This window comes from Rattus rattus, chromosome 6, assembly GCF_011064425.1.
Source record: "Rattus rattus isolate New Zealand chromosome 6, Rrattus_CSIRO_v1, whole genome shotgun sequence".
Taxonomy (NCBI): domain Eukaryota; kingdom Metazoa; phylum Chordata; class Mammalia; order Rodentia; family Muridae; genus Rattus; species Rattus rattus.
The window spans coordinates 93,197,772-93,223,169 of record NC_046159.1 but is presented as its reverse complement, the minus strand read 5'-3'; the positions used below and the strand labels follow the sequence as shown (position 1 = coordinate 93,223,169).

At 39.7% G+C, this 25,398-nt stretch overlaps 1 protein-coding gene across 8 annotated transcripts in view; it reads right to left on the bottom strand.

Annotated features, from left to right (window-relative positions):
• Ezh2 (enhancer of zeste 2 polycomb repressive complex 2 subunit) overlaps window positions 1-25,398 on the bottom strand; it is a 62,644-nt gene that overhangs the window by 2,206 nt on the left and 35,040 nt on the right. For 3 of the 8 annotated variants that reach the window (XM_032906641.1, XM_032906639.1, XM_032906643.1), the window contains 14 exons: window positions 23,799-23,915; window positions 20,128-20,248; window positions 18,247-18,387; window positions 16,390-16,492; window positions 15,688-15,851; window positions 11,586-11,677; window positions 9,937-10,177; window positions 8,744-8,913; window positions 8,266-8,360; window positions 7,249-7,289; window positions 6,701-6,826; window positions 5,533-5,711; window positions 1,403-1,498; window positions 540-621 (listed from right to left, as the gene is read on the bottom strand). In XM_032906641.1, coding sequence (XP_032762532.1) covers window positions 540-621; window positions 1,403-1,498; window positions 5,533-5,711; window positions 6,701-6,826; window positions 7,249-7,289; window positions 8,266-8,360; window positions 8,744-8,913; window positions 9,937-10,177; window positions 11,586-11,677; window positions 15,688-15,851; window positions 16,390-16,492; window positions 18,247-18,387; window positions 20,128-20,248; window positions 23,799-23,915 — 1,768 coding nt within the window. Of the gene's footprint in view, window positions 1-539; window positions 622-1,402; window positions 1,499-5,532; window positions 5,712-6,700; window positions 6,827-7,248; window positions 7,290-8,265; window positions 8,361-8,743; window positions 8,914-9,936; window positions 10,178-11,585; window positions 11,678-15,672; window positions 15,852-16,389; window positions 16,493-18,246; window positions 18,388-20,127; window positions 20,249-23,798; window positions 23,916-25,398 lie in introns of all 8 variants that reach the window. The other 5 variants (XM_032906646.1, XM_032906638.1, XM_032906642.1 and 2 more) reach the window with 3 other exon arrangements.

The following is a 25,398-nucleotide window of genomic DNA, read 5'->3' as shown; positions in this document are numbered from 1 at the left end:
ATTTTAAGATTACAATATTTCTATGGAGCATTTTCATTAAAAAGAAAATGTTCTGTCTGGTCCGAGTGAAAGTCTGTCTGGGTATGTGACGCGCACACTGATTTTCACAGGTTCCTTCACAGGCCTCAGCAGCTGCTGCAGCCCAGCTCACAATATATGGGCAACATCCTCAAGCCACACGAGGCTTTCAAAATGCTGCTCATCCTCTCAGGTCAGACACTGAAGAGGTAAACTACAACTATTCAGCCCACAAGTTCCATGGGACATGTGGCAAGCCACAGCAGTGGGAGACAATATTCTCCCACAGCCAGAGCATGAGGCAGGCCCATCTGCAAGTAGCTGGGACTCTAGATGACTGTTTCCTGCACACAGTCTTTCTGCTCATTGGGAACTTCCCCTCTCCTTACCAGTGAGCAACACAGTCCTGAAACTAGGCCTGCTAAGAAATGCCAAGAGCTGTTCCTGCAGTTAGATGTCCTCGGTCCTGGAATCTTGCTGACCTCTAATTTGAAAACCTTGCCTTCCAGCTCAGAACATACCATTGTTCAAGTTGAACAGAAAGCTGCACATGTATTTGTCATACACTTTCCCTCTTCTGTCTGCTTCATCCTGAGAAATAATCTACAAAGAAGACACAGGAGGAGATTGTACTGGAGTACATGGTTAAGACTGTTAGAACACAAAAGAGCCAAGTAAGAGAATTTTGGTTCCTTTTGAAGATATCAAGGAGTAGCTAAATTTTCTTCTCTATTTAGCATGTACACAGTAAAGAGTTTATGGGGGAAGCGCTTGTCCAGCCATGCCCTAGTATGTGTGCAGGTCAAAGGACACCTTGAGAGGGAGTCACTACTCTCCTTCCACCATGTGGGTCCTGGATTAAACCCAGGTCATCAACTTGGCAGCAGGTACCTTTATCCGCTGAACTTACACCAGTCCAAATAACACTTTTAAGAACTCCAAATCAGAGAGATTTCTACGTCCTAAGCAATATGCCCAGAGAAAATGACAACGATATTGTCTTTCTGCTGAGTAAAAGATGCAAACTGTGACTTTCTAAGGCTGTGATCTGGCTTTTTCCTAGCCCCACAACTAAAAAGCCAAGCTAATAAAGCTGTTGTTTTAGGGTCCCCATCAGCTTGCCTGCCAAGAAAGTAGAACCAAATATACACAGCAAAACTCTTGTTCCTGAACATCTTCTTCTTCAGGTAATAAAAGCCAAACATGACCAGAAATAAAGCAACCCAGCTAGTCACTATATAAACCAAATCTTCAAACACAAATAAGTCCAGGCTAAAGGAAATTTAGTATTATTCCATTCTAAACTTGGTCTTGTTCAATGAAATCTATCCAAAACAAGGAAGCTGCTACTATAAAAATTTACTGGAATACCCGAGTGCCTTACCTCTCCACAGTATTCTGAGATGAATTCATTTTTCTGTACTGGATCTTTGATAAAGATGCCCCAGCCTGCCACATCAGACGGTGCCAGCAGTAAGTGCTAGAGAGTAAGCACAATCACATTAGAACTGACTGCAGGGGCACACTGAGACTAGTGTCTGCAGGTTGCAAACAAGTTAGCAGAGATAAACCTCAGACCATCCGAGGGGAATTACTTGACTCCCAAGTAGATTTGATAGGTATAAAAGTTGCTGAATGTGTCTGGAAAACTACTAATGTTTCTAAGTAAAATTCAGAAAAAAATCCTCTTACAGGAAAAACAAACAAGCCTCCCCATCTGGGCCGGGGTACTGCATCAAGGGAAGTACGAGGATCTGCTTTTCTCTCACTTCTGTTCGGTCCAGTCCTGGAACTTTCAACCATCGTCCTCTAAAGGCTCATGTGCCCCAGCTTGTGGACTGATCCCCAAGAGGCAACTGAATTGTGAGGCTCTGAACAACTGAAGAGCAGTCTCGTTACAGACTCAATTTGTTGGCATTACTGGGAGGTGATGCAGATTCAATGAGTGGGGGGGGGGGTCAGAGGAAGTGGTCCCTGGTGATATGTCTTTCAAATATGTCTCTTGCTCCTGAGCCTTCCTGGGTTCCCTCTGCCTTCTGTGTGCTGTGGATTGAGCTACTGTTGCCCACTACATGTTCCCCTACCATAATGCTCTGCCTCACTATGCCTGGGCCAGGAGCAAGAGAAGTGACCATGTGCTGAAACCAACAGCCAAAATCTTCTCTTCTTTATGTTGTTTTTCTCAGTCACTGTAGCAAAACTAAGAAACACAGAATTTCAGTTTTGTATATGTATATATAGTTTATACATGTGTGGGCACATGGTATGTTCCCACATGTGTGCACATGTGCATGTCAGTGAGCACCTTCAGGTGCATTTATTGCTTGCCACTTCTTTGGAGACAAGGAATCTCCAAAGAGATTCCTTGCTTCATTTCAGTTAGACTGGCTGGCAGTGAAGACCCAGGCCCACTAGTCTACCCCACAGCCAGACCTCCAGCACTGAGGTTATTAACATGGCCACACCTGGTTTTTAATGGGGGTGCTGGTTATATGAATGTCATGTTTGCACAGCAAGCTTTTGGTTTTAAGACATGTCACTATACCTTTGAACATGGGTCTCCCACCATACCCAATTAATGAAACCAATTGAAGGTATACACACTAACCACTCTCCTCTCGACCTTTCTGTTTCCCAAAGTACATTCGCTGGTTTGCCCAAGCCCTTAGCACATTCTGGTTCTTCAATGGCATTTATTCCTCTGAATACCTGGACATTTCCTCCACAGCTTTCCTCTAAAAATTCCTCATGATAACACACCAAAACTAACCTTAGTATGAGGAATATGATGATTCATCAATCCCACAGAAGGCCAAGATGATAAGAACCAAATATAACTTTTTTTATTTATATTTTTGCTTTTTGTTTCGTCTTTTGTGACCGAGTCTCTCTGTGTATTCTGCCTATCCTGAACTCACTGTGTAGACCAGGCTGGCCTGGAACTCACAGAGATTGGCTGTCTCTGAGTGCTAGGATTAAAGGTATGTGCCACCATTACTTGGCAACATATAACTTTTCATCAGGGCTCTTTATCCTGCTTCACTCAGAACCTTCTTGTGACCTTTAAAGGGGTTCCTAGATCACCCAGGCTTTTCTAAGCCACTCCTTCTTGTCAGGTGAACTTCCCTATCACCTTTCTGATCAGAAACAAAATTAGCTAAATATTGGGAACAAGCAAGTGAAACCAGGTGGTAAGAACTATATGCACAGTGTTCTACTTCTGAGAGCTAACAAATGTCAGAGAAGACACGTCAGCATGAGCATTCCTGCCCTCTGTGAACAAGCCGAAGGAAGAGAATATAGATCCTACAGTGGCCAATATGGCATCAGGACACAGACAAAAGATGTCTCAGCAGATGTGCCAAAGGAAACTGAAACACTAGGGTCTAATGACCTAAATGAATATGCAGCCACCTAAAGTAAAATGATTGGAGAATATTCACTGTGCTCAGCTAAATCTAGGTCAGATTTTCCATGAACAATGTTGGTTCAAAGACCCCCCCAAAAAAAAAAGCCAAGAGAAGCTACCTTGGCAGGATTTCAAAGAGGGTCCCCCGAAGAGTAGGGTGATAAGGCTAGAGAGATGGCTCAGTGGTTAGGGGCACTAGCCATTCCTGCAAAGGACCTGGATTCGGTTCCCATACGGTGCCTCACAACCATCAGTAACTCTAGTTCCAGAGGACTTAATAACCCTCCTCTAAACTATGTGGGTACCAGACATGTATTTAGTGCACACACATACATGCAGGCAAAACACTCATAAACATACTACCTTTAAAAATAAAAATAATAGGGTGCTATCAACCATGTGATGGCTCATGAGATTTGACTACACCACACAGGGAAGAAGTGGTAGTGTGGGGAGGGAAGGGACAGCGAGACCCCAGACTGTGATTCTTGCTCCATTACTTGCAATTGTCTTTAGATTCATGGCGTGCTATGTAAGGTACAGGTATGAAGGGCACCCAGGAGTTAGTCTCTACTCATACCATGTTGAGTACTGGGTTTTACTCATGGAGTCATCTCATTAGATAGTGAGTCATGTGAATCTTGGTTTTCTTACCTGTAATATACAGTAAGCAGTCAAACAGTGCTTACGTGCTAGACAGCTAATAATACTGAAGGGATTAGTTAAAGATACTGAATCTTCAAGTTTCTTTTGCTTAGTGATTACTCCCTGGCTGCTACATTTAAAATCACTTTATGTAATGCTTGGGCTTCAAATCCCTAACTGCTAGGTGGTTCATTTTAAGGCTCTGAGGTTGGTAGCACCTTGAGAGTCTTGTGATACAGTTCACATATATGCTCCTATTTTACTCAGTCTCTAGAGTGCTGGCACCGCAGGCATGCACCATATACCTGGCCTGTTTGCAAGTGCTAAAGAATAAGAACAAAGCCTACAGAACTTTGCTGGAGGAAATTTCATCTTTTACTGTGCACAGAAAGTACCCTTAAAAAACCATCCCGAGAATGTACATTTGTATCAGAGTATCAGAATGCACATTCTAATATGAATCAACATTTATTTCTATCGAGGAGATAAAACTTCTTTGTGGAACAAAACAAAACATTGAGTCAGCTGTTAAAAAAATAGAAAATAATTCCTATTTCAAGTCTGATAACATTAATGGCTACGTCTCAGAACCCCGGGTTTATCTTACCACCCAATAAGGCATTTATTTTATAGAAAATTGAGGATTGCATTAGCTCTTTTTGTGGTGCCTCCTAGGTGGTGGTCAGTGTGCCACGATGAAGCTGACTATCTGCTCTCCGCCACCAGCTGTCAGAAACTCACTGGAGGAGAAGATGAACACACACTGTAATTCCAGAAGTTCATAACTGCAGAAGTAGCTATTGATGTGTATAGTGGAAGGATTATATGGTCTGAATTAGTGGTGGGGATGTTGTTACTCCATGTGCCGTGCAGAACCAACATCAATATACAGCTCTGACGAAATAGCACACTAAGAAAAACAACGAGAAGTCTGCAGAACATGAACAAGGCCAAGAGAATAAAGGAAGCCAAAGAAAAATGCCAGGAGCAGAATGCCAAAAGAGGTAGACTATCTTCACTAAGAACTTTTACTTATAAGTCTGAGTCCAGTCAAAAATAAGTCTTTAAGAATAGTAATTATCAGACCTTAAAGCTGAGGCACACTCCCGTGATATCCACACAACACCTGACCACTGTGCCTTCATCAGCCGCACCTTTAAGGGCCACTTTTATTTCTTGTTCCCAGATAGAATCTCTGAGACTATCAGTAAACAGCCATCTTCTGGAGGATGGAGATGAAGTCTAGTTGCTGGTGGTGTGCTTACCTAACATGCACAAAGCCCTGGGTTTAATCCACAGCACCACATAAAATCAGGCATGGTAGCATATACCTGTAATCCAGCACTCAGGAGGTAGAGGCAGGAGGATTCAAGTTCATTTTCAGTAAGTTTGAAAAAGCAGAATTTACACAAGACACCAAAACTAATAACAAAGTGTCCACATTAACTCTTTGTATTTACCTTTTTAGAGCCCCGCTGAATGCTACAGTTCTTGCAGGACACATTTTTACTGTCCCAGTGGTCAGCAGCTCCACAAGTGAGACAGAGGTCAGGATCACACTCTCGGACAGCCAGGTAGCACGGACACTGCTTGGTGTTGCATTGTGCTTTGCACCGGCATCCAGGAAAGCGGTTTTGACCTTTAGGGATAAATTTTATCATCATCACCACCATATCCAACAGTCATCACCATCCACAATCCTTTCCAGGAAGGCAGTCAATGTCTTGCTGAGCACATGAGTCACTCATTTAAACCCTTACAGTCTTTCCCTTACTGTTCCATGGTAAGGATGAGGAAATAGGGAACCACAAACATGAAGCTGATAGGACTGAGACACACTACTGCTGGTTCTTGTTGTCCATTTCCTATCTGTTAAATAGCATATGAATGTAAGGTCCTACAGTTAATTAAACAGGTAAAGGGAGGTCTTGGACTGAACAGTATCCATAACCCTAGACCATTCCAGTAAACCTGCGGTTCTCAACCTGTCGGTTTGACCCCTTTGGCAAACCTCTCTCCAAAACACATATACATTATGATTCATAACAGTAGCAAAATTATGAAATAGCAACAAAAATAATTTTATGGCTGGGGTCACCACAACATCAACTGTACTTAAGGGTCACAGCATTAGGAAGGTTGAGAACCACTGTAATAAAGCATATTTCTAACCCATTCTTTGGTATCCACACCAAAGCTTTCTTGAGTGATTGTGAAAAACCTCCTGTGCCCTTACATACTTCTCTTCATTCTGAAGACCAAAACCCTCTTAACTCTCACTACTTCTGATACCCACAAAAGGAATGGGCAGTTACTTCTAGATTCTCCTTACAGTCTATGCCTCTTTACTATAATTCAAATGACCAAAGAGAAAAACAGAAAAATCCAATCCATTTCTACAACTCTGCCTAACTTGTGCATGAGCACACAGTCACATTGCCCAAGAGGCTGACTAGACATTAGCACAGTACAGGGCTCAGTAAACACTTGTAGAATAAGCAGCTCTCCTAAAGCAAGCAGTGAGAGAGCACTCCCAGTCCTTATGTCTTGATTTAAATCACCATTTTCAGCTGCTGACCAAAGCCTATTCAGTTCTCATGCAATTGCACCAAAGCAACAAATACTTACACTCTGAACTACATTGACAAAACTTTTCACAAAAATTTTGTGCTATCACACAAGGGCACGAACTGTCACAAGGCTGCCGTGGATGGTCACAGGGTTGATAGTTGTAAACATGGTTAGAGGAGCCGTCTGAGTAAAGATAACAGCACGCAGCCAATGAATCCAGGGAGATGGGAAATGATCATCACAATTAACAAGACATTCTTCCCCACTACCTCTGGAACATCCTTGACTGGCTGCCTTTACTGAAGTACACATCACTCCTGTGGAGAGAAAAAAATACCTCCCACCCCCAAGTACTTAAACACTTGGTGCCACATTTCAGCCCCACTTCCAAAGAACTGCTTCTCACTGACTCACTCCATCCAGTTCACTTCACTCTCTAAGCAGCAGTGACTGCAGATCAACAGACACAGTTCATTTAAACTAATTTGCTAAGTAAAAGTCAGTTAAATCAGAATGACCAAAACTTCATCCAGTTTCTATTCTAAAACAAATGAAGACAAAAGACATTTGGGGCTGATAACGAGGTTAGATGGGAGGATGCTGACCCTTTTTCAGTTGGATCTTTCTGCAGTGTGCAGCCCACAACCTGCAAAAAATAAAAAAGGTTCTGTGTGAGGTACGACTAGCTACAAATCTGTGTCCTGTCTTAGTGCGCTGGCTGTGCGATTAACGCAGCAGTGCTGGTTTTAGACTCCCTAGCTTGTCAGTTCAGAGTGACTCAGGAACCTGCTCACTCAGGTCAATTTGTCATGCCCAGAAGCCTGGCAATAAAGTTCTTGTCCACACTGCCTGGTTAAGACTACAAAGGCCTTTGCCATGCATACCTACCGATCTAGTCCTGTCTGAATTATAGATACTGATACTTTCTATAATTTTCAGCATCACTAACTACCCAGTTGAACTGCATGGTAAGAAACTGTTCAACCACAAACTCAGAAGCATCTAGTAAAGCCTAAGTTTTCTACTATTTAAGAAGTATTGTAACACATTCAGTGAACCTAAACAAAAGTTTTGGAGCATAATCTAACTGCATCCTTACCCACTCAACTACACTTCTCCTTTTAAGAAACAGTGGGTTGAGGCATGAGGGCCCAGTCATGGTTTCCCTGGCTTTCCACTTACAAAAGCATTCTGTGCAGTTACTCACTATAAGCCTTGGTGAGAGGTAATATTCAGACTTTAAATATCAGAATGCAATGGCTCACACTAAGAAAATCCAGGCTCCTAGACTAAAAGACACTTCTACACACTGGGCCAGGGAGCACAGCAGAAGCACATCTTAGAACATTCCATACCAAATGGCTAAAGGAACTATTTATGTAGCTTTATTGCAATGTTTTTCTCAGCCAAATGTGGTAAACCAAAACTTTTATGACTTGATATGCCAACTATACTGAAGTGGCTGTCTATAAACTAACCACCACCACCACCCAGGAGAAATGACATTTCTCTATGTCTAGGACAGCTGTTTGGAACCTTTTATATAAGTACTTGAGTGAGAACGAAAGCCCTGCCTGCAGATCCTGCCTCGCTGTTTCTCTGAGGGCTCCCAGCAGACTTACCGATGTTTTCTTTTCTTCTTTCTTGGAGGAGTGTCCACATCCTCAGTGGGAACAGGTGCTATGATACTGGACTCTTTGACTCTAAACTCATACACCTACATGAGAGGCAGAGCAATATGGACACTGTGGTTTAAGAGAATCATCCCATGCTTTTGCATACTGGAGAAACATCTGTCTCTCCCATGACACTACCAGTGTATGGAGTAGTGGTAAGATGCACAGTAGAAATCACTATTGTTCCATTTCATTGGGAATGTCTGGCCAAATTTCAATTCTATTTACATGTATCACATTCAAATTAAATTCTAAACTAGGGAAATTCTAAAACATAGCTAAAGAAGAATACGGATTTAATTTTCTTAAGGGAGGGAGGGAAATGGATTCTTTTCAGAAGATGAACAGGATGAAATCAAGACTCTATGTCTGGACAATGAGCACATGCTATCCTGTGTTTAGATCTCTGAGTACATATGCTTACCTGTCTACATGTTTTGGTCCCAATTAGCCTAGCAATGGCACAAAAGTTATCGTAGTAAGTACCAATGAGGACTCTAAACATGGAGGCTTCAGCACCACTCCACTCCACATTCTCAGGAGGTTCAATATTTGGCTTCATCTTTATTGGTGTTTGACACCGAGAATTTGCTTCTAGAAAACCAAATTTTAACATTAGTCAAGAAATGTCCAAGGGACTGGGAATGGTTCAATGGTGCAAGCATGAGGATCAGAGTTCAAGTTTTCTTAACCACATGAAAACCAGACATAGCACAAGCAGTTATCCCAGTGCGCCTACAAGGAAATGAGAGACAGAGACAGGAGACTCTCCAGAAGTTCACGGGCCAACTAGCCTAGTATATGCAATGGAAAAACCACCAAAAGGTCTTGTCTCAAACACGACAGACAGTAAGGGCCCCTACACAGGATATTATTCTGACACTCACATGTATACACCATGGCATATATGTGTATACAGACACAAAGATAACTGAACAATATGAACAAGTAAAATGCAGGGTATGCTAAAGAAAAGCAGAAGGCACTTAATTGTATTTTAGAATTAGTAAGGTTAGAAACAACATCACACAGATCCTATCACACTTGCCAAAGAACCCAGAAGTTCTGCTCCCTTTAACACAAGACTTATCAAATACACACAGAGTCCATTATCATTTATGGTATTGTTTAGAGTTGAAAGAACTAAAATTCAACCAATAAAATAGAAACTCAGCAGCAATAGTACTTGTTTTCTTTCTAAACTGAAACTACAGAACTATCTGTTCAATCAAGCTCCATCAAAGAAATATAGAACAGGAGAAAATGGTACCAACAGCAAGAACAATTGCATCAGACCTTCCAGCAACCCCCACAGACAAGAACGACAGGTGGTGCACTTGGGAGACAGCACAAACAATCCGGCTATGCCTTACTGAGAGAACTCTCTGTGTTAGCCACAAAAGGGGAGAGAGGTGAGGGCCCTGAGAGAAGACTCGGAGCACACTGCTCATGCAGAGGATCTGAGCTTGGTTGCCAGCACCCATGTCAGGTAGCTCACACCCGCCTGTAACTCCAGCTTTCTGTACCTATACGCATTAGATAATCTTAATTCTCAGAAAGTTAAACTTACAAAGCAATGGTAACCCAGTGACAACCCAGTTGTCAGATGTGTCTTACCAGAGGAACTGGAAGTCTCATCTTTTTTCTCTTCTTCTTCTTTATCGTTGTTCTCTCCCCCGGTTTCAGTCCCTGCTTCTCTGTCACTGTCTGTATCCTTTGACTCCAGCACACTGATGGTGGGGGTGCTGGGTCTGCTACTGTTATTCGGAAGTCTTCCTCTTCTGCGGCCCCCTGGACGTTTAGGTGGTGTCTTTATCCGCTCAGCAGTAAGGGCAGCAGCAAACTCCTTAGCTCCCTCCTGCAAAATGAAAAATGGAGGCATCAGAGTAAAGTTCTAAATCTTATTCTGGTGGAACAGAGTAAGACGACATTGCATAACACACGTTGATCGAGACTTTACACAGTGTCCATTATCACAGTCATTTGGATATCAACACACCCAACTACTTTTCATCTGCTTTTGATAGTTTCAAGATTTCAGAAATATAAACAGGTTCAATATTTTTGTTCAAATGATGCAAAATTAGGCAAGACAGTTCTACATGGTGAATTTGTAAAACATGTGAAAATAAAACACAGTAAATGAAAATAAATTTTGAAAAATAAAGGTATTTTTCTCTACATATACATACAGTACATTTAAAAGAGAATCTCTATTAAAAGACATACTGAAGTGTGTTAAATCAGACTTCCTACTCAAGCCTTAAAAGAATACATACCTCTTTAAAGGTACTATTTAAAGAATACAAGGACACAAAACATATACATGCATAACTTAGTCACTTCTGGTCTTACTATTAAAACATTCAATATTTTTTCCTGTGAAGGATGCAAAGCCACAGGAAGATATGAAAGAACTTTTAGGTACAAGATTAGGGTTACATTTGCATTCTGAAGTACCACAATCCAATCTCAGAAAGTATAAAACAATGGTTAGAGCATGGTTTGTAAGAGACCACAGAAACATTTTAGATGAGCCAATGAAGTTCTGCCTTATAAAGAATATAAAACAGTGCTCAGGAATTCCTTTATTTTTATTTTTTTAGTGGAAATAGAAGAGCAAAGTTTGAAAGGAGCCAACAGTTTTATACTTCACTCTACAAAAACCAAATTGCTTAAAAATAGGATACCTTCTGTAGGTGCCATTCATTGAATCTTCTGTCCAAAATCCAACAGGCAATATATACCCACTTAGTTCCTAGGTAGGAGTGGCTTGGTTCAAAGAGGGGAAATGGTAAAAAAATAAGATAGTACCCGTAAAAAAACAACTTTCCTGCCTCATATTTTCCTAATCCCTTACGCCTAATCTCCATCACTTAAAAAAAAGAAAACCTGTTTGGGATCTATGGTACATCTTAAACTGTAAGTGGCCTAAAACATTCACAGAAGGGATATGTCCATGAGAAAGACTCAGGAACATCTGCACAAGATTACTGAGTTTCTGGTGGCTAAGTGGGCTCTCTATACCTCATACTCTCATAAACTTTGTGGAGAGTCTTTGATCCTAAGAACCGTGAAATGTTGCTGAAGAAATAACACAGATAAACAGAGAATAATACAAGATTAATAGACTATACTGTGCAGGACACAGCTATGCCTGTCATATGGCCAATGTAAGTCTGGATCCAGACAGCGTTAGTGCTGGCTTTACCACCTCCACCAAAGTTCTGAAGAGCCCTCCAGAGTAACAAAGCACTGAATCTCACCAGATGCTGATAACACTGTGGTCCACAAGGCTTGTTGTCCAGAGCTGTTTCTGTGTTCTTCCTCTTATATGTGTTGGGTGTTGCATGGAAGGCTGTAAAATAAGCACAAAGTATCTGAATATGGGTATAAAAGGATTACTTCTTCACTTCCCCAGGTGCACTGGAAAATCCAGTATCGTTACGCAGCTTACTTTATACAACTTCCCTCCGTCTATCACAGGTTATCCTTCACTCTTCCTCCAACCTCCAAGAAAGGTGAAAACATCATAAACTCTGGAATGATTCATAGTTCTGATTTTTCCCTTTACAAGAATGATTGATGGGCATAAAGTATGGCTATAAACATTTACTTGAATCTTTAGTATCTCCAACAAGTAAAAAAAATAATGTAGAATCCTAATTTTACAAAAAATATTCTGGCATATACAATTTCTCTGTATAGTTTGTTTTTTTTTTTTTTTTTACTTTGAGGGCAGGGGTGGGATCTTTCCCAGGCTGGCTTTGAACTCATAGCAATCCTCTAGCCTTGTCTCCTGAGTACTATAATTATGTATATGGATCACTACCCAGCTCTAACATAATTGATTTCTAGATGAAGGATCAATTTATTAAGCATGAACTAGAAAATGGTTCTACTTATAAAATCTCTAGAGAAAAGAAGCTCCAACACCTAGAACTCAATTCTAGGGTGTGTTGACCAGTTGGTTCCTCATATAATGGAAAAGCTGAAAACTAACTATTCAAAGTTACACGATAGGAAAAATGACCTGAATTTGGCTAAAAATAAGTGATATTCACAAAATGATGTGGTGCTCTTCTTTACAAAGGCCGTTTTCATAAAGGCTCCACTCTTTATCTTCTCCCTTCAAGCACTAGAGATCCAATCCAGGCCTGACTCGGCAAAGGTTCAAAAACTGAGCTAAAATCCCAAGCTGTCCCCTCCCTTTCTTTAATGATGGCGGGGGTTTTTTGTTGTTTTGGTTTAGGGTTTGTTGTTGTTGTTTTACTTGTTTGCTTGTTGAGACAGGAATTCTCTGGGTAGCCTGGCTGTCCTGAAACTCACTCTATACACCAGCTGGCCTTCAACTGCCTCTGCTCCCCAATGCTTGGATTCAATGTGTGAGCCAACATACCCAGCAGTTTTTGCAAAGTTTTATTATGTAAGCCTAGGCTTGTCTCAGCAGAAATAATGCTAAGATTATATATAGATAGTAACTCCACATATTCTGGTATATTTTGAATTTTGTCAAAGAAAATTATTCTTAAAATACTCTTAAAGGGACCAGAAAGATGGCTCATCAGGTAAGGGTACTTATCATCAAGTCTGATGACCTAAAACTCAATCCCTAAAATCTATATGGTGAACAAAGAGATCCAACTTCAACAAGTTGACTTCTACATTCATACCATGGCACACATGTGCCAACATGTATGCCCACATACAAAGTCAATCATTCAACCAATGTTGTGAATAAAAGCTCATGGACAGAGAAAGGATACAGACCCAGGGGCTGGGGCACTAGGTCAGTGAATAAATAAATACACATAAGCAATGAAAGACGTACTATAACTCAAAGCAGGGAATGATTTGAACTTTTCCATAAACGATACATTTAGATAATTTTGTAAATGAAATAAAAGTTAGATACATATTCATATCAGAATAAGTTCTAAACAAAAAGATACACAAGTATATGTGCTTTTTAGAACAGAGAAGTAGGTGAGTGGATGGCTCAGTCGACCAGTAAGGCCACCAAACTTGTCAACCTGAGTTCAATAACTTGTCCTGACTCCCACAAGAGCCCCACAGCAAGCATATCCTTCAACCTCCAAAATAAATAAACAAAAATTAAAGTAAAGCTTAAAAAGTGTGTGTGGGAGGGGGACCTTATAGTCTTAAAAGTGAGGAAAGACAAGTGATACGTTTAATTTTTTTTAAAAATCTAACTATACTTAGGGACCTTTTATTGAACAAACTTTAAAAATTCATTTCAAGAGAACTAATCTCAGGGCTGGGGAATTACTTCAGTAGGAAAAGTGCTCACATAGGCAGGAGGACCTGAACTCTGATCCTCACAGCTCTCTAAAGCAGAGTGTGGCAGGATGTATCCATGAACCAGCACTAGGGAAGCAGAGATAGGAGGTTCCCAGAGGCTCGCTGCCCCATCGACCTACACAAAAAGCTGAGCTCCAGATTCACTGTAAGATCTTGTCTCAACAAATAAAGCATGGAATGTTGAACAACAAATAGAAAATTTCAGAAGTCATATGAAAACCTATCTATTACCGTACAAGCCCCCACCCCAGTCCCCCACCAAAGGTCATCTAGAGTTTATATAGAGTTACTCTACAGTGTGGCAATAATAACTCTAGTAAACCCACAGGCTAACATATTAAAAGCCAAGTGCTAGGAACAGGTTACCTCTTTTGGAGTTGTTGACCAGTGAGGTCCCATAGGCCCCCAAATATTATAGGCTATTGCTTAAGACCCTATTGCTAAAAACATCACATACTTGAGTCATAGAACATGAAGGTATCAAGCTGGCACTGAAGTGGATATTTCATCCCTACCAGCTAGCATTCATAGTGTTGGAAGGTGCTATGCACACTGATGAAGGAGAAAAATAATCACTAGTCTTCCTAGCTGTGAATGCTGCAAGATGCAATAAAAACTGGCCTGGTAAGACCTGCATGCTGCAGCAGTGTCATGAACAACATGAGAGTAGGCAACTACTTTTCTGATTGGATTTAAGTCCCACTCCACAAGATGATACCTATTCCTATCTCTGTTGGGCCAAGAATTTGTGGCTAGACAAGTCATGGACCCTAGGGAAGGAGAGAGCCTAATACTATTAGTCTGCCAAATGGAGATAGTATTAAACCAACTGCTAATAACACCATTATACACATGAGTTAATGCATTTCTTAACCGTTACAAAAGAAGCTTCCATTTGCAGTACATGATGGTTAATATAAAGACCCACAACTGGTCAACTGAAGAATGTTTAGGCCTAAATGGGAAATCTGTATCACATGCTGATGGGTGTTTGTGGCACATGCATTTAATCCCAGCACTCTGGAGGCAGACAGGAGGATTTCTGTGAGTTTGAGGCTAGGTGGTCTACAGAGCTTGTCCCAGGACAGCCAGGGTTATTATAGAAAGAAACCCTGGGGGCAGTGTGGGGGCGAGGGGGATAATTGATGCTTTTTATTCACTGCAAATTTTAGGAATGGGGATGTGGCTTACTGGGAGTATGTGGGACATGTCTTAATGGGAGAGTGTACAGGGATGGGGCTGTGACTATAATCTAGTGTTTGCCCAGCAGGGGCAAAGCACTGGGTACAATCTCTAATACTACAGAAAACAAACAAACCCACAGATCAGCCTGGGAGAGAATTCCAATTTTAGTGGGATATGACGGTATGCTCCTGTAATTCTAGCACTCAGGAGGCTGAAGCAAGAGAATCAAAAGGATTATGAAAATCAACAGAATAAGACTAGCCTCAGCTACATACTGAGTGTGAGACCCTATTTCAAAAATCACAAAACAAATTCCAGTCACCTGGAAATTTTACTAAGAAAACTCATTTCCTAGGAATGTCAAAGGAAAAATTAGTTTCTAAACTGATATTAAGAACATTTTGTTTTGCTTGTATTGAAATATGACGTTCTTATGAAACAATTATTCAGAGGATCAAAAAGAAACAAAATATTTTTAACACTAGGCAATAAATTGTATAAATGCCTTTTTACCAATTCGTTAATTTAACAAAATTTGTTCATAAATGGCAGTAATATTGCTCTGAGCTAAGAACTCCCTCACTACCATCATTCATTATAAAACAGCCTTGTCAAGTGTGAAGACTCATGACCTTCACTTCAAGTTACTGGGAAGCAGTGAATGGAATGAAATGAATACAAAAGATGTCAGAGGAATCCTCAAAGAAGGTAAAAGTCACAGTACGGGGATGTGACATATTTCTCAGCCTTCACTATAAGACTGGCCGGTATATTTTGGTTGTGACAACTGACATCAAGTTGCTTTACTACATATTTCAACAACAAAGATAGAAAATGAAAACGTACAATAATTGCACTTACGATGTAGGAAGCAGTCATACTTAAAACATCGTCGACAAAAGAGCGTATGAAATGAATGTAAACTTTGCTCCCTCTGAACAGATTTGGCATTTGGTCCATCGATGTTTGGGGTACATTCAGGAGGTAGAGCACCGGGGAGCTGCTGCTCCGTGAGTTCTTTATACCTGACACCAGACAAACAAACAAACATCACTTTTTTGCACAGTGAGTTTCTAAAAGGTTTTCATGGGTTTGATTTTTTTTTTAAGTTTATATTATCTAAAAGTCAACCACAAAAAAAAAAAAAAAATCTAACCTACAGTAATCTTTACTTGCACTAAGAACCAATCGTGTATTATGCATGGGAAATAAGAATCAAGCTCATTAATACAACTGAGGTATGTAGCAGAAGAGGTTATTACATTAGTTTGGATTAACTATAAATCTCTACCAGCGTCCAGAAAAGGTTTCCTCAATATATTATTATAAACTGTACTTAGGCGTAGAATATGCATGAATACTCATATATGTACTCAATATGAACTAAAAATTTTCTAATACACAGTAGAAGTATATGTGTGTGTGTGTGTGTATGTGTGTGTGTGTGTGTGTGTGTGTGAGAGAGAGAGAGAGAGAGAGAGAGAGAATGCTTGAAATAATAAATCAAGAGATGATAATATGCACAACCGCCCCAAATTTAAAAAAAGAAAAATTCCTACTCACTTTTCTTTCAGTTCTTCTGCTGTGCCCTTATCTGGAAACATTGAGGAAATGGCTTCAAATATTTTATCAGCAGGAAATTTCCGAGGCGGGCAAGTTTCTTTATCTAAACAATGAATTGTGATAGGGGAGATGGAAGAAACAAGTTTCAGCTTCATTTTCTCTGTATCACTGTGTCTCAACAAAGCTGATGTTCTAACAACTTGTCGACTTTGGTTCACTTTTGTGGAGGTTGGAGAGGAGGGAGTAAGACAAGATCTCTTACTGTGTAGCCTTCCTTAGTTAGCCTGCAACTAAGTAGACCAGGTTGACTTCGAAGCTTTAATAATTACTTTATTATTTTTTAGGGTGTGCATGTATGTATGCTTATGTGCACCTTCCTGAGTGAAGACACATGGGTGTGCACACCATTGTGCACATGTGAGGGTCAGGGAAGAACTTTTGTGGGTCAGTGCTCTCCTATGGTGAAATTAAGAAATTCAAATCAGGTCATCAAGACTTGCTTGGGAGCTGGAGAGATGGCTCAGAGGTTAAAAGCACTGACTGCTTTTCCAGAGGTCCTGAGTTCAATTCCCAGCAACCACATGGTGGCTCACAACCATTTATAATGGGAACTGATACCCTCTTTTGGTGTGTCCGAAGACAGCAACAGTGTACTCACATACATAAAATAAATAAATAATTCTTAAAGAAAGAAAAAGACTTGCTCAGCAAGCACTCTTACCCACTGATTCACCTCGATAGCCAACTTTTCTATTCTATTGTCTCTGACTCCCAAGTTCGAGAATGACAAGGATGACTCACTCTTACTGGCTTGGGGGTTTTGTCATATTTTGTAGGACAGGTTTGCCTAGTTTAGCCCAAGATAGCATAAAACTCATTACAAAGCCAAGGATAACCTTGAACTTCAGACTCTCCTGCCTTCACTCAGATTACAGGTGCTGAGATTACAGGCGTCACCAAACCCTCTATCAGTTATTTCTTATGGAAAAGCTTGTCAAGATGCTAAGAGTACAAGAAGACAGATCCCCCAAATTTTGATTATTTGACACTAATAGCTTTCTGTCAGAGCTGATCATTAATCCACCTTCAGAACTGTCCATCACACGGAAGAACTTAGCAATCACTTACTGACTCCTACGGTGTGTTTCTGTTATAAAGAATACATACATGTCTTTTGAAATTGCAATTTTCTCCTAATTCTGCTTGATAGTAAGCTTGCTAAGTAAAGACAGAATTATGGGCTCTACTTTGGGGTAGACTGTTTTCTAGTAACACTTAACAAGTGTAGAGGCAATAGCACAATTCTCGAGTCAGACTTATGTTATCAATTTGGGGCTCAGATTCAACTTTTTCCCAATATTGCAATCTTAAGTAAGTTCCATAGTCTTCAGCTTCTCTAAAGCCATTTCTAATATATAATAAAGCTGTTAATATGCCATAAATCATTATTATTATAAAGATAACTATGATAACTGATCAGCAAAGTCCAAAATCACATGTCCTTTTGCTAGGCACAGGAAACGAAGAAGCTCTATAGAGAATGAAATGCTGCAGAGAATACATTTGATCATACTGCTAAGATAGAACACTTAACAAAAAGGGGAGAGTTACATTCTACCCAAAAATGGGTGGTTTTTACATCTATTTACATATATTATATGGTTGTATGTCTGCCACAGTGTACTGGTGTGAAGATCAGGGGCAACTTAGAAGAGTCATTTCTTCTCTTCCACAGAGTGGGTTCCAGGAATCTCGATTCACCAAGCACCTTTACCAACCTGATCTTACCAGCCTGGTACTTTTATTTTAAAAGAAGAATTATATAAGGCTCAAACAAAAAACTAGTATTAAACATACCATCTCGACTATCGTCTAGATCTTTCTGTTTTTCTTCTCTTTCATCAGGATCGTCTCCATCATCATCATCGTCATCATCATTATATTGACCAAGAGCATTTACCAACTCCACAAAAATTTCATCATTTATAAATCCACATTCTAAAAGCCAAATGTCAGAAACAGGGAAAAGGATAATGACAAAAGTTTTTGTATGCATTTTCTTTTTCTTTTCTTTCTTTCTTTCTTTTTTTAATAATTTTTTTTTTGTATGTATTTTCTAATCTGGAATAATAGCGAAGGCCTATCAGCACTGTAACCGGAGGGGCAGGTAAGGACAGTCAAAATCAATTTCACAGCCAGCAAAGAAGACAGCATATTCCTTCAGTATCTGTTGCTTTCTCAGAAATCACCCCTCTCCAGCTGGTCCAGGGCACATTACTCCCTTAATCATTGAGGACCTGTGGCTTTAACCTCCTCCCAACCTGTGTCACTGACTGACCACTTCAAACCTGTTTTCCACTATAATATGACCACAGCTCCCTTTGCTCAGATATCAAAAGAGCCTCCTGTACACAGAAACCTGAATCCAAGATTCTGATAACTTAATTTCACGGGCTCTGGCTGCTCTGAGGAAGGGCATTGTTGAACAGGGAGGCTTTCTGAAGCACATGTCCCATAAACAGAACTTTAAACTTAGTTTTACTATTGAAAGCTTACCAAAACACACACTCTATTCCCATAAAATCTACGTGTTGTTGCTGCTAGAGTTTATAACCAGTTACTGATGATTACCAAGTGGCAAATAATATCCTCAATTGGAAAAACTAAAGAAGCACTCAAAATTTATGCCTGTGAGCTCAGACTAGCTCTTTATAGTAAAGTGCAAAAGTTAATTTTATTATTAAAAATATTTTTGTTTTGTTTTGTTTTTTATGAACTCTATGCTTAAGAAACTTCAAGTCTTTAACAAACCCTTCTATGGTAGTCTGAATGAAAATGGTATTCATAGGCCCACAGGCAGTGGCACTATTAGGAAGTATGGCACTGTTGGAGTAGGTGCAGCCTTGCTAGAGGAAGTGTGTCACTGGGGGCAGGCTTTGAGGCCTTAGGTGCTAAAGCCAGGCCCAGTGTCTGTTGGGGTTAGTCTTGTGAGCTGTGAATTCAGAACCTGAGTTCTATGCCCTGGTCCAGACTGCAACCTGATCTTGGGATACTGTATCAACGTAAGTACTGCAAAGAATGTTCCCCCAATAATCCCTGATTGATCAATAAATGGCTGAGGTTTATGACTAGGCAGAGAAGAGAAGAAGGCAAGACTTATAATCAAGGAGGATTTCAGGAGAGCATGAGGAAGAAGGGAAAGGTGAAGAAGTCTCCAGGAGGCTAGGTGGACAATGAACATGTGGCCAAGAGAAGCTGGTCCTGAGGACACACACAGAACAGAGCAAGTTGGGTAAGATGTGAACAGAAAGTACACAGGGCCTATCATTTGGATATAAATTAAAAGAGCTCAGAATCTGCCTAGTCTAGGTTTACAGCCTATCAATAAATTTAGACTGTTTCTGTGTCAATTACTTGGGAACTATAAAGAAAAATAATGGGGCAGAAACCTTCAATAGCTATTAAAGGGTAAAAGGAGGCACCCCAGGAAATTAGTATTGCATTAAGTAACTCTCCCTTCCTGCTGCCCGCCATCCAGATGTAGAACTCTAGGCTCCTTCTTTAGCACCACACTTGCCTAGCACCACCATGCTTCCTTCCATGATGATAATGGACTAAACCTCTCAACAGTTAGCCATCCCCGATGAAATGCTTCCTTTTTAAGTGCTGCCACAGTCATGGCAACAAGAAAACCCTAAGGAAGCCCTCCCCACTAAAGAGAATATACATATAGCTCACCTCTGTCTCCATGCACTTTTCCATCATAATTTTTTATTAATTCTTCAATGAAAGTGCCATCCTGATCCAGAACTTCATCCCCCATATAAGGAATGTTATGTAAAACAGTTTCATCTTCCACCTAAAAGTAAAAATAGAAAAAAGAAAGAAAAAAGTTAAAACCAGATGTATTCTAATTCTTAAATTAGAATTTAAATATTTTTTAAAAATTTACAAGGATCAGAGAGATGGCTCAGCAGGTAAAGACACTTGCTGCCAAGGTTGACAACCAAAATTCAATCCCTGGAACCCATGTGTAGACAGAGAACTAACTCCCCACAAGTTGTCCTCTGACCTCCACACGTTTGTCATGACACACACACACACACACACACACACACCTGTGTATGTAGAATGTAATATAGCACACAGTACACACATATAACTTAATTCTCGATGTGAGAATTAGATGGGATACACACTGAAGACTGAGTATCACACAATTCCCGGTATCACACAAAAGTTAATGAGATAACTAAAACCAGCATTTTCCATGAGTACCTGTCTTTCCCCAGATCTGTAGAGCAAACTGTTAACTACTGCAACTACATCTAATCTAATATGCAACCCTTCTTTTAGGAACCTTCAAGAAAGGAAACTGCTGTGGGTTATATGATACAACTGTACCTGTAGTAGAACTAATCATATGTGACTTATCCAAACAAACTATAAATACTCATCAACAAAGAGTTTTTAAAAACTTGATTTGGTGACCTAGGAATTAAGATATTCAATACAATAAAAAATCTAGGTGATCTGAGCGAGAAACTCCTTCACAGTCTCACACTTGGCTCCCAGTTGGTAGCACTGTTTAGAAGGTTCAGTAGGTACAAACTTGCTTGAAGAAATATGTCACTGGATAACCACAGTTCATTCCACTTCCAGTTGGCATCCCCCAATTCCTCACATCTGTTTCGTGATTCAGTTAAAGATAGGATTCTTATCTTCATGTTCCAGCCACTATACCTCTGGCTGCCATGGTGTCTTCTTATCCCCTTGGAACCATAAGCCCAAATACACTCTTCCTTCTCTAAGTTGCCTCAGTCTTACTGATTTATCACAACAACAAGGAAAATGGAACCTAACACTGATATGAAAGACTATCAACAGTCTTGTCATTCTATGCCAAAGGGATTTACTTGTAAAATCAAAATATTCTACAGCAACAGAACATACTTCAATAATCTGATGAATATGTCATACATCAAAGTGTAACAAATAGCTGGGAGAGAGACTAGAGTATCTGAGAACACAAAGGACAAAACAACAATCATGGAAGAAAACTATACGACTATACATGACAGCAACTATACAAGACTGGATGGTCCTGAAGCATGTGTTAAAAATAACTAAGGGGAGGCTTGTTCGAAAAAGCCCTTGAACAAGGTGTTGGTTAAATGTTGAATTTTAGAAGGTTAACTCCGAAAAATAGGACACACTGGAGAGGATCACTGGAGAACAAAGAGAACATTTCAAGTATTAGAAGCCTAGGTTCAGACTATGAGAACAATTAAAAGGAAAGCACACACTGGAAAAGGCCATGAAAACATAAAGGTGACCATCAGGCAACTAAGAAACAGGAAAATTAAGTGTTTTTAAATCATCACTAGACAACAAATTTTGAGTTTGTTATCAAAAGTTTAAATAAAGATAAAAAGCAAAGTACGAGTTATAAAAGGAAAATATGGAGCTTAGCGTATATACTGCTCAGATTTAGAATATCAGCTCATCTCAACTTTCATTTCACTTTGGGTGCAGTTTCCATCAAAACTGAGTCTAGTTCTTTGAATGTAAATCAAAATTAAGTATTTGGCTATTATGTCTTCTCAATCTTTGCTCCCAAAGTATATGCTAGCCATAACAGTCATCTAATTTGTTTTGGTCACTGACCAGGAAAGTCTAGAAATGATCTAAACTTCCCATTGGCAGCTTAAAAAACAAAACAAAACAAACAACAGCACCTTAAGAATCTTTCACAATTCTAATCTGTGTGGGGATAATGTTTATATGCCCTATGTGAAGATCTGTCTCTGTCCTTCCTTGCCTGCCTAAGGCACCTTCTGGTTGGGTATAATAAAAAGCCTATGGCCTATAGGTAGAATAGAAGGTTGGACACCAGCAGAGAGAGGAATTCTGAGAAGGAGTCAGGCACGGGAAGAATCACCACCTAGACTCTGAGGATGTTGGACATATGAAACTGAGGAGAGACAAGCAGCCATGTGGCAGAACTTAGATGAGTATAACCAGGTCTCTGTGTCATTATTTTGGACCTGGGGTAGGCTTAGAAAGGTCCACAATACAAATCTGAAAATATGAATCCTCATTTGAAGGTATCAGAATGTTTCTCAACTACAGTTATTTTTTTTGTAAAGCCTTAAATGCACACAATTTTCAACTTTATAAGAACATCTGAAACTCACATTTAATTGCCACTGTTAGAAGTATAAGAAGTCACTAATATAAATATTTACTATTTAAAAAATACTACTTCTAACAAGCATTTCTGTACAGCAATTCTTTAACTTCAAGAAATTCAACATTTTATTAAATATATCAAATGAGTAAAACTATAATGATTTTGGTTGTTTTTACCTGTGTGTGTGTGTGTGTGTGTGTGTGTGTGTGTGTGTGTGTGTGTGTGTGTGTGTGTGTGAGAGAGAGAGAGAGTGTGTGTTCATGTGAGTACATGTGACTGTGACTATGTAGAGGCCCAGAGGCATCTAGAGAGAGAGAGAGAGAGAGAGAGAGAGAGAGAGAGAGAGTGTGTGTGTGTGTGTGTGTGTGTGTGTGTTCATGTGAGTACATGTGACTGTGACTATGTAGAGGCCCAGAGGCATCTACCTGGAGCTATTTCGGCCTAGAGACTACTGATTAGGCTAGGCTAGGCCAAGGAGTCTCTCTCCACTCCCCAGTGTTGTAAATAACTTATATACCACTATGCCAAACTTTTTCATGCACGCATGCATGCATGGAGCCATTTCCCTAACCCAAACTGTGTATTTTTATTCAACAGTACAAATCAAGAATATACTCTTCAATTTCTTTTGCTATACTTCATTCTGTTTTCATAAAGAACTAAATATGAGCATTTCATTGCCAAAGCTTGGACTAGTGCTCTCTGTAGAGACAACGACCTAACTTATGCTTTATAAATCCTGAGAATAGTTTCTATATTATCGTGTGTGTGTGTGTGTGTGTGTGTGTGTATGTGTGTGTGTGTGTGTGTGTGTGTGTGTGTGTGTGTGTGTGTGGTGTGTGTTTTGAAACAGGGTCTCTATTGTGTAGCTCTGGCTGTCCTGGAACTCGATATGCTGACCAGACATATGTGCCACTATCTTAACATTTTCCTGGAAACCGTTTGATGAGAATCTTTCAGTTAACAAAATGGAAAGTCGGGCTGAGGTCAGAGGGCACTTTTAAAGAATAAGAACTATAAACTTCATCTTTAAATATGTTTACTTCAACTTTTCTTGTGGAGAATGCAGAGAGAGAACATTGAATGGCTTTTAACTATCAAGTGCTATCATTTTGGTGGCTTTTTAAAATTAATTTTCCTTATCATAACAAAAAATTTACCATGTTTTTTATTTAAATACATTATCAAACAGGCAAAAGCTACATTACTTACATACCATAAAATTCTGTTGTAAGGGAGACCAAGAATACATTATGGGCACCGATGCGACAGCATTTAGGGTCTTTAACGGGATGACTTGTGCTGGAAAATCCAAGTCACTGGTCACTGAACACTAAAACAGAACATAAATAAAAACTTCCTCTTAAAAATAAAAAGATCAAGCTTAAGCTATGGTCATCATACTGTAAGCAGATGCTGCATTCTTAACTCTGAATATAATTTTTATGATGGAAAGGTTCATACACTAAAAAGAATCCTCTTTTCTCTAAGATGCCTCCTTAGACATTCTCCATCTTTTGCAAGCTTTTAAACCCCAGCCTTTCTCATACTTACCATTAACAGAATAAAAAACTATATTCATGTTAGCCTCAGAAATTTGATCTGCAGCACACTTTGTCTGACCACCCAAACACATGGGTTAGAATATACATATGTACCAAATGTGTCCTAAGATTATGAATTACATTCTGTAGACCAGGATGTCCTCAAATTTACAATCCTCCTGCCTCAGCCTAAATGGTGCTGGGAATGCTAAGATAACAGGCAGACATCACTATGGTATATCTAATCTTATCTTTTCTCTTGCTTTTTAAAAATGTCATATTTTATATAATATTATCAAATAATAAATTAAGAGTAACAGGTGAGTTTCATTGCAAAAAGAACATTCTAACCAACTCTATAACATCTAACTGTTCACATGTAAGGCACTACATTAAGCACAGTAAACCTTTTTATCATAGTTATTACAACACTCTATTTGAAGACACTTAGTCCCACTTTGCAGTGAGAAAACTACGGCAGAGAAAGGACAAGCAGTTTGCCCAAGATCATATGTAGAGTTGGAGTGTCAACAGCAAGTCTGATTCTGCTCATTGCTCTGACTCACTGCCATACTCATCTCTATAACACACCTTCTGGTCCCTTAAAATGTCATTTCATATCACTTAGGATAATAATGATTTAATGTTAGATTTCTGGGGTCTCAGAAAGAGACAGTATTTAACCTCCAACAACAGACAGCTGTGTTTATTACTGCACGTAGCGAGAGACAGCTTCTTTCCAGAGAAGAAACTGAGGGGTCTGCCAGGAGGCAAAGCTAGCAGTGACCCTTTATAGGTGTGGGGTGTGGGGCTTGAGTGAGGAAACTGTTGTAGTCTTGGTCACTCCTGCAGTCTCTACTTCCTGAAACTGTTGGCCCAAGGCAAGGCAGACTACCTAACTGTAATCTCACAGGAATCCTGTCTCACAACTGAAGCACTCTATCAGATTTCATAGCGCACTATTTCTCCTGTATCACAGAGGGACAAACTGCTAATTACACTGTGACGTAATACATTCTTATTACAGTGATTTGAACAAATATGTTCAAAATTGTTAAAATTTTTGCAACTTTGATTCTAATATGGTAAAAATCTGTGCCCTAATAACCACTTTGCTTTCTATCCTGATGAGGAATCCAGTTTTTCTTAAGAGTTCTATTCTCAAATGTCAACCCTCCGTGGCTGTCTCAAAAATTCCTCAGGTATGTATTGATGATCTATAACTAATAAAAATAGAACAGAATACATTGAACCCATAGCAGTCACATATAT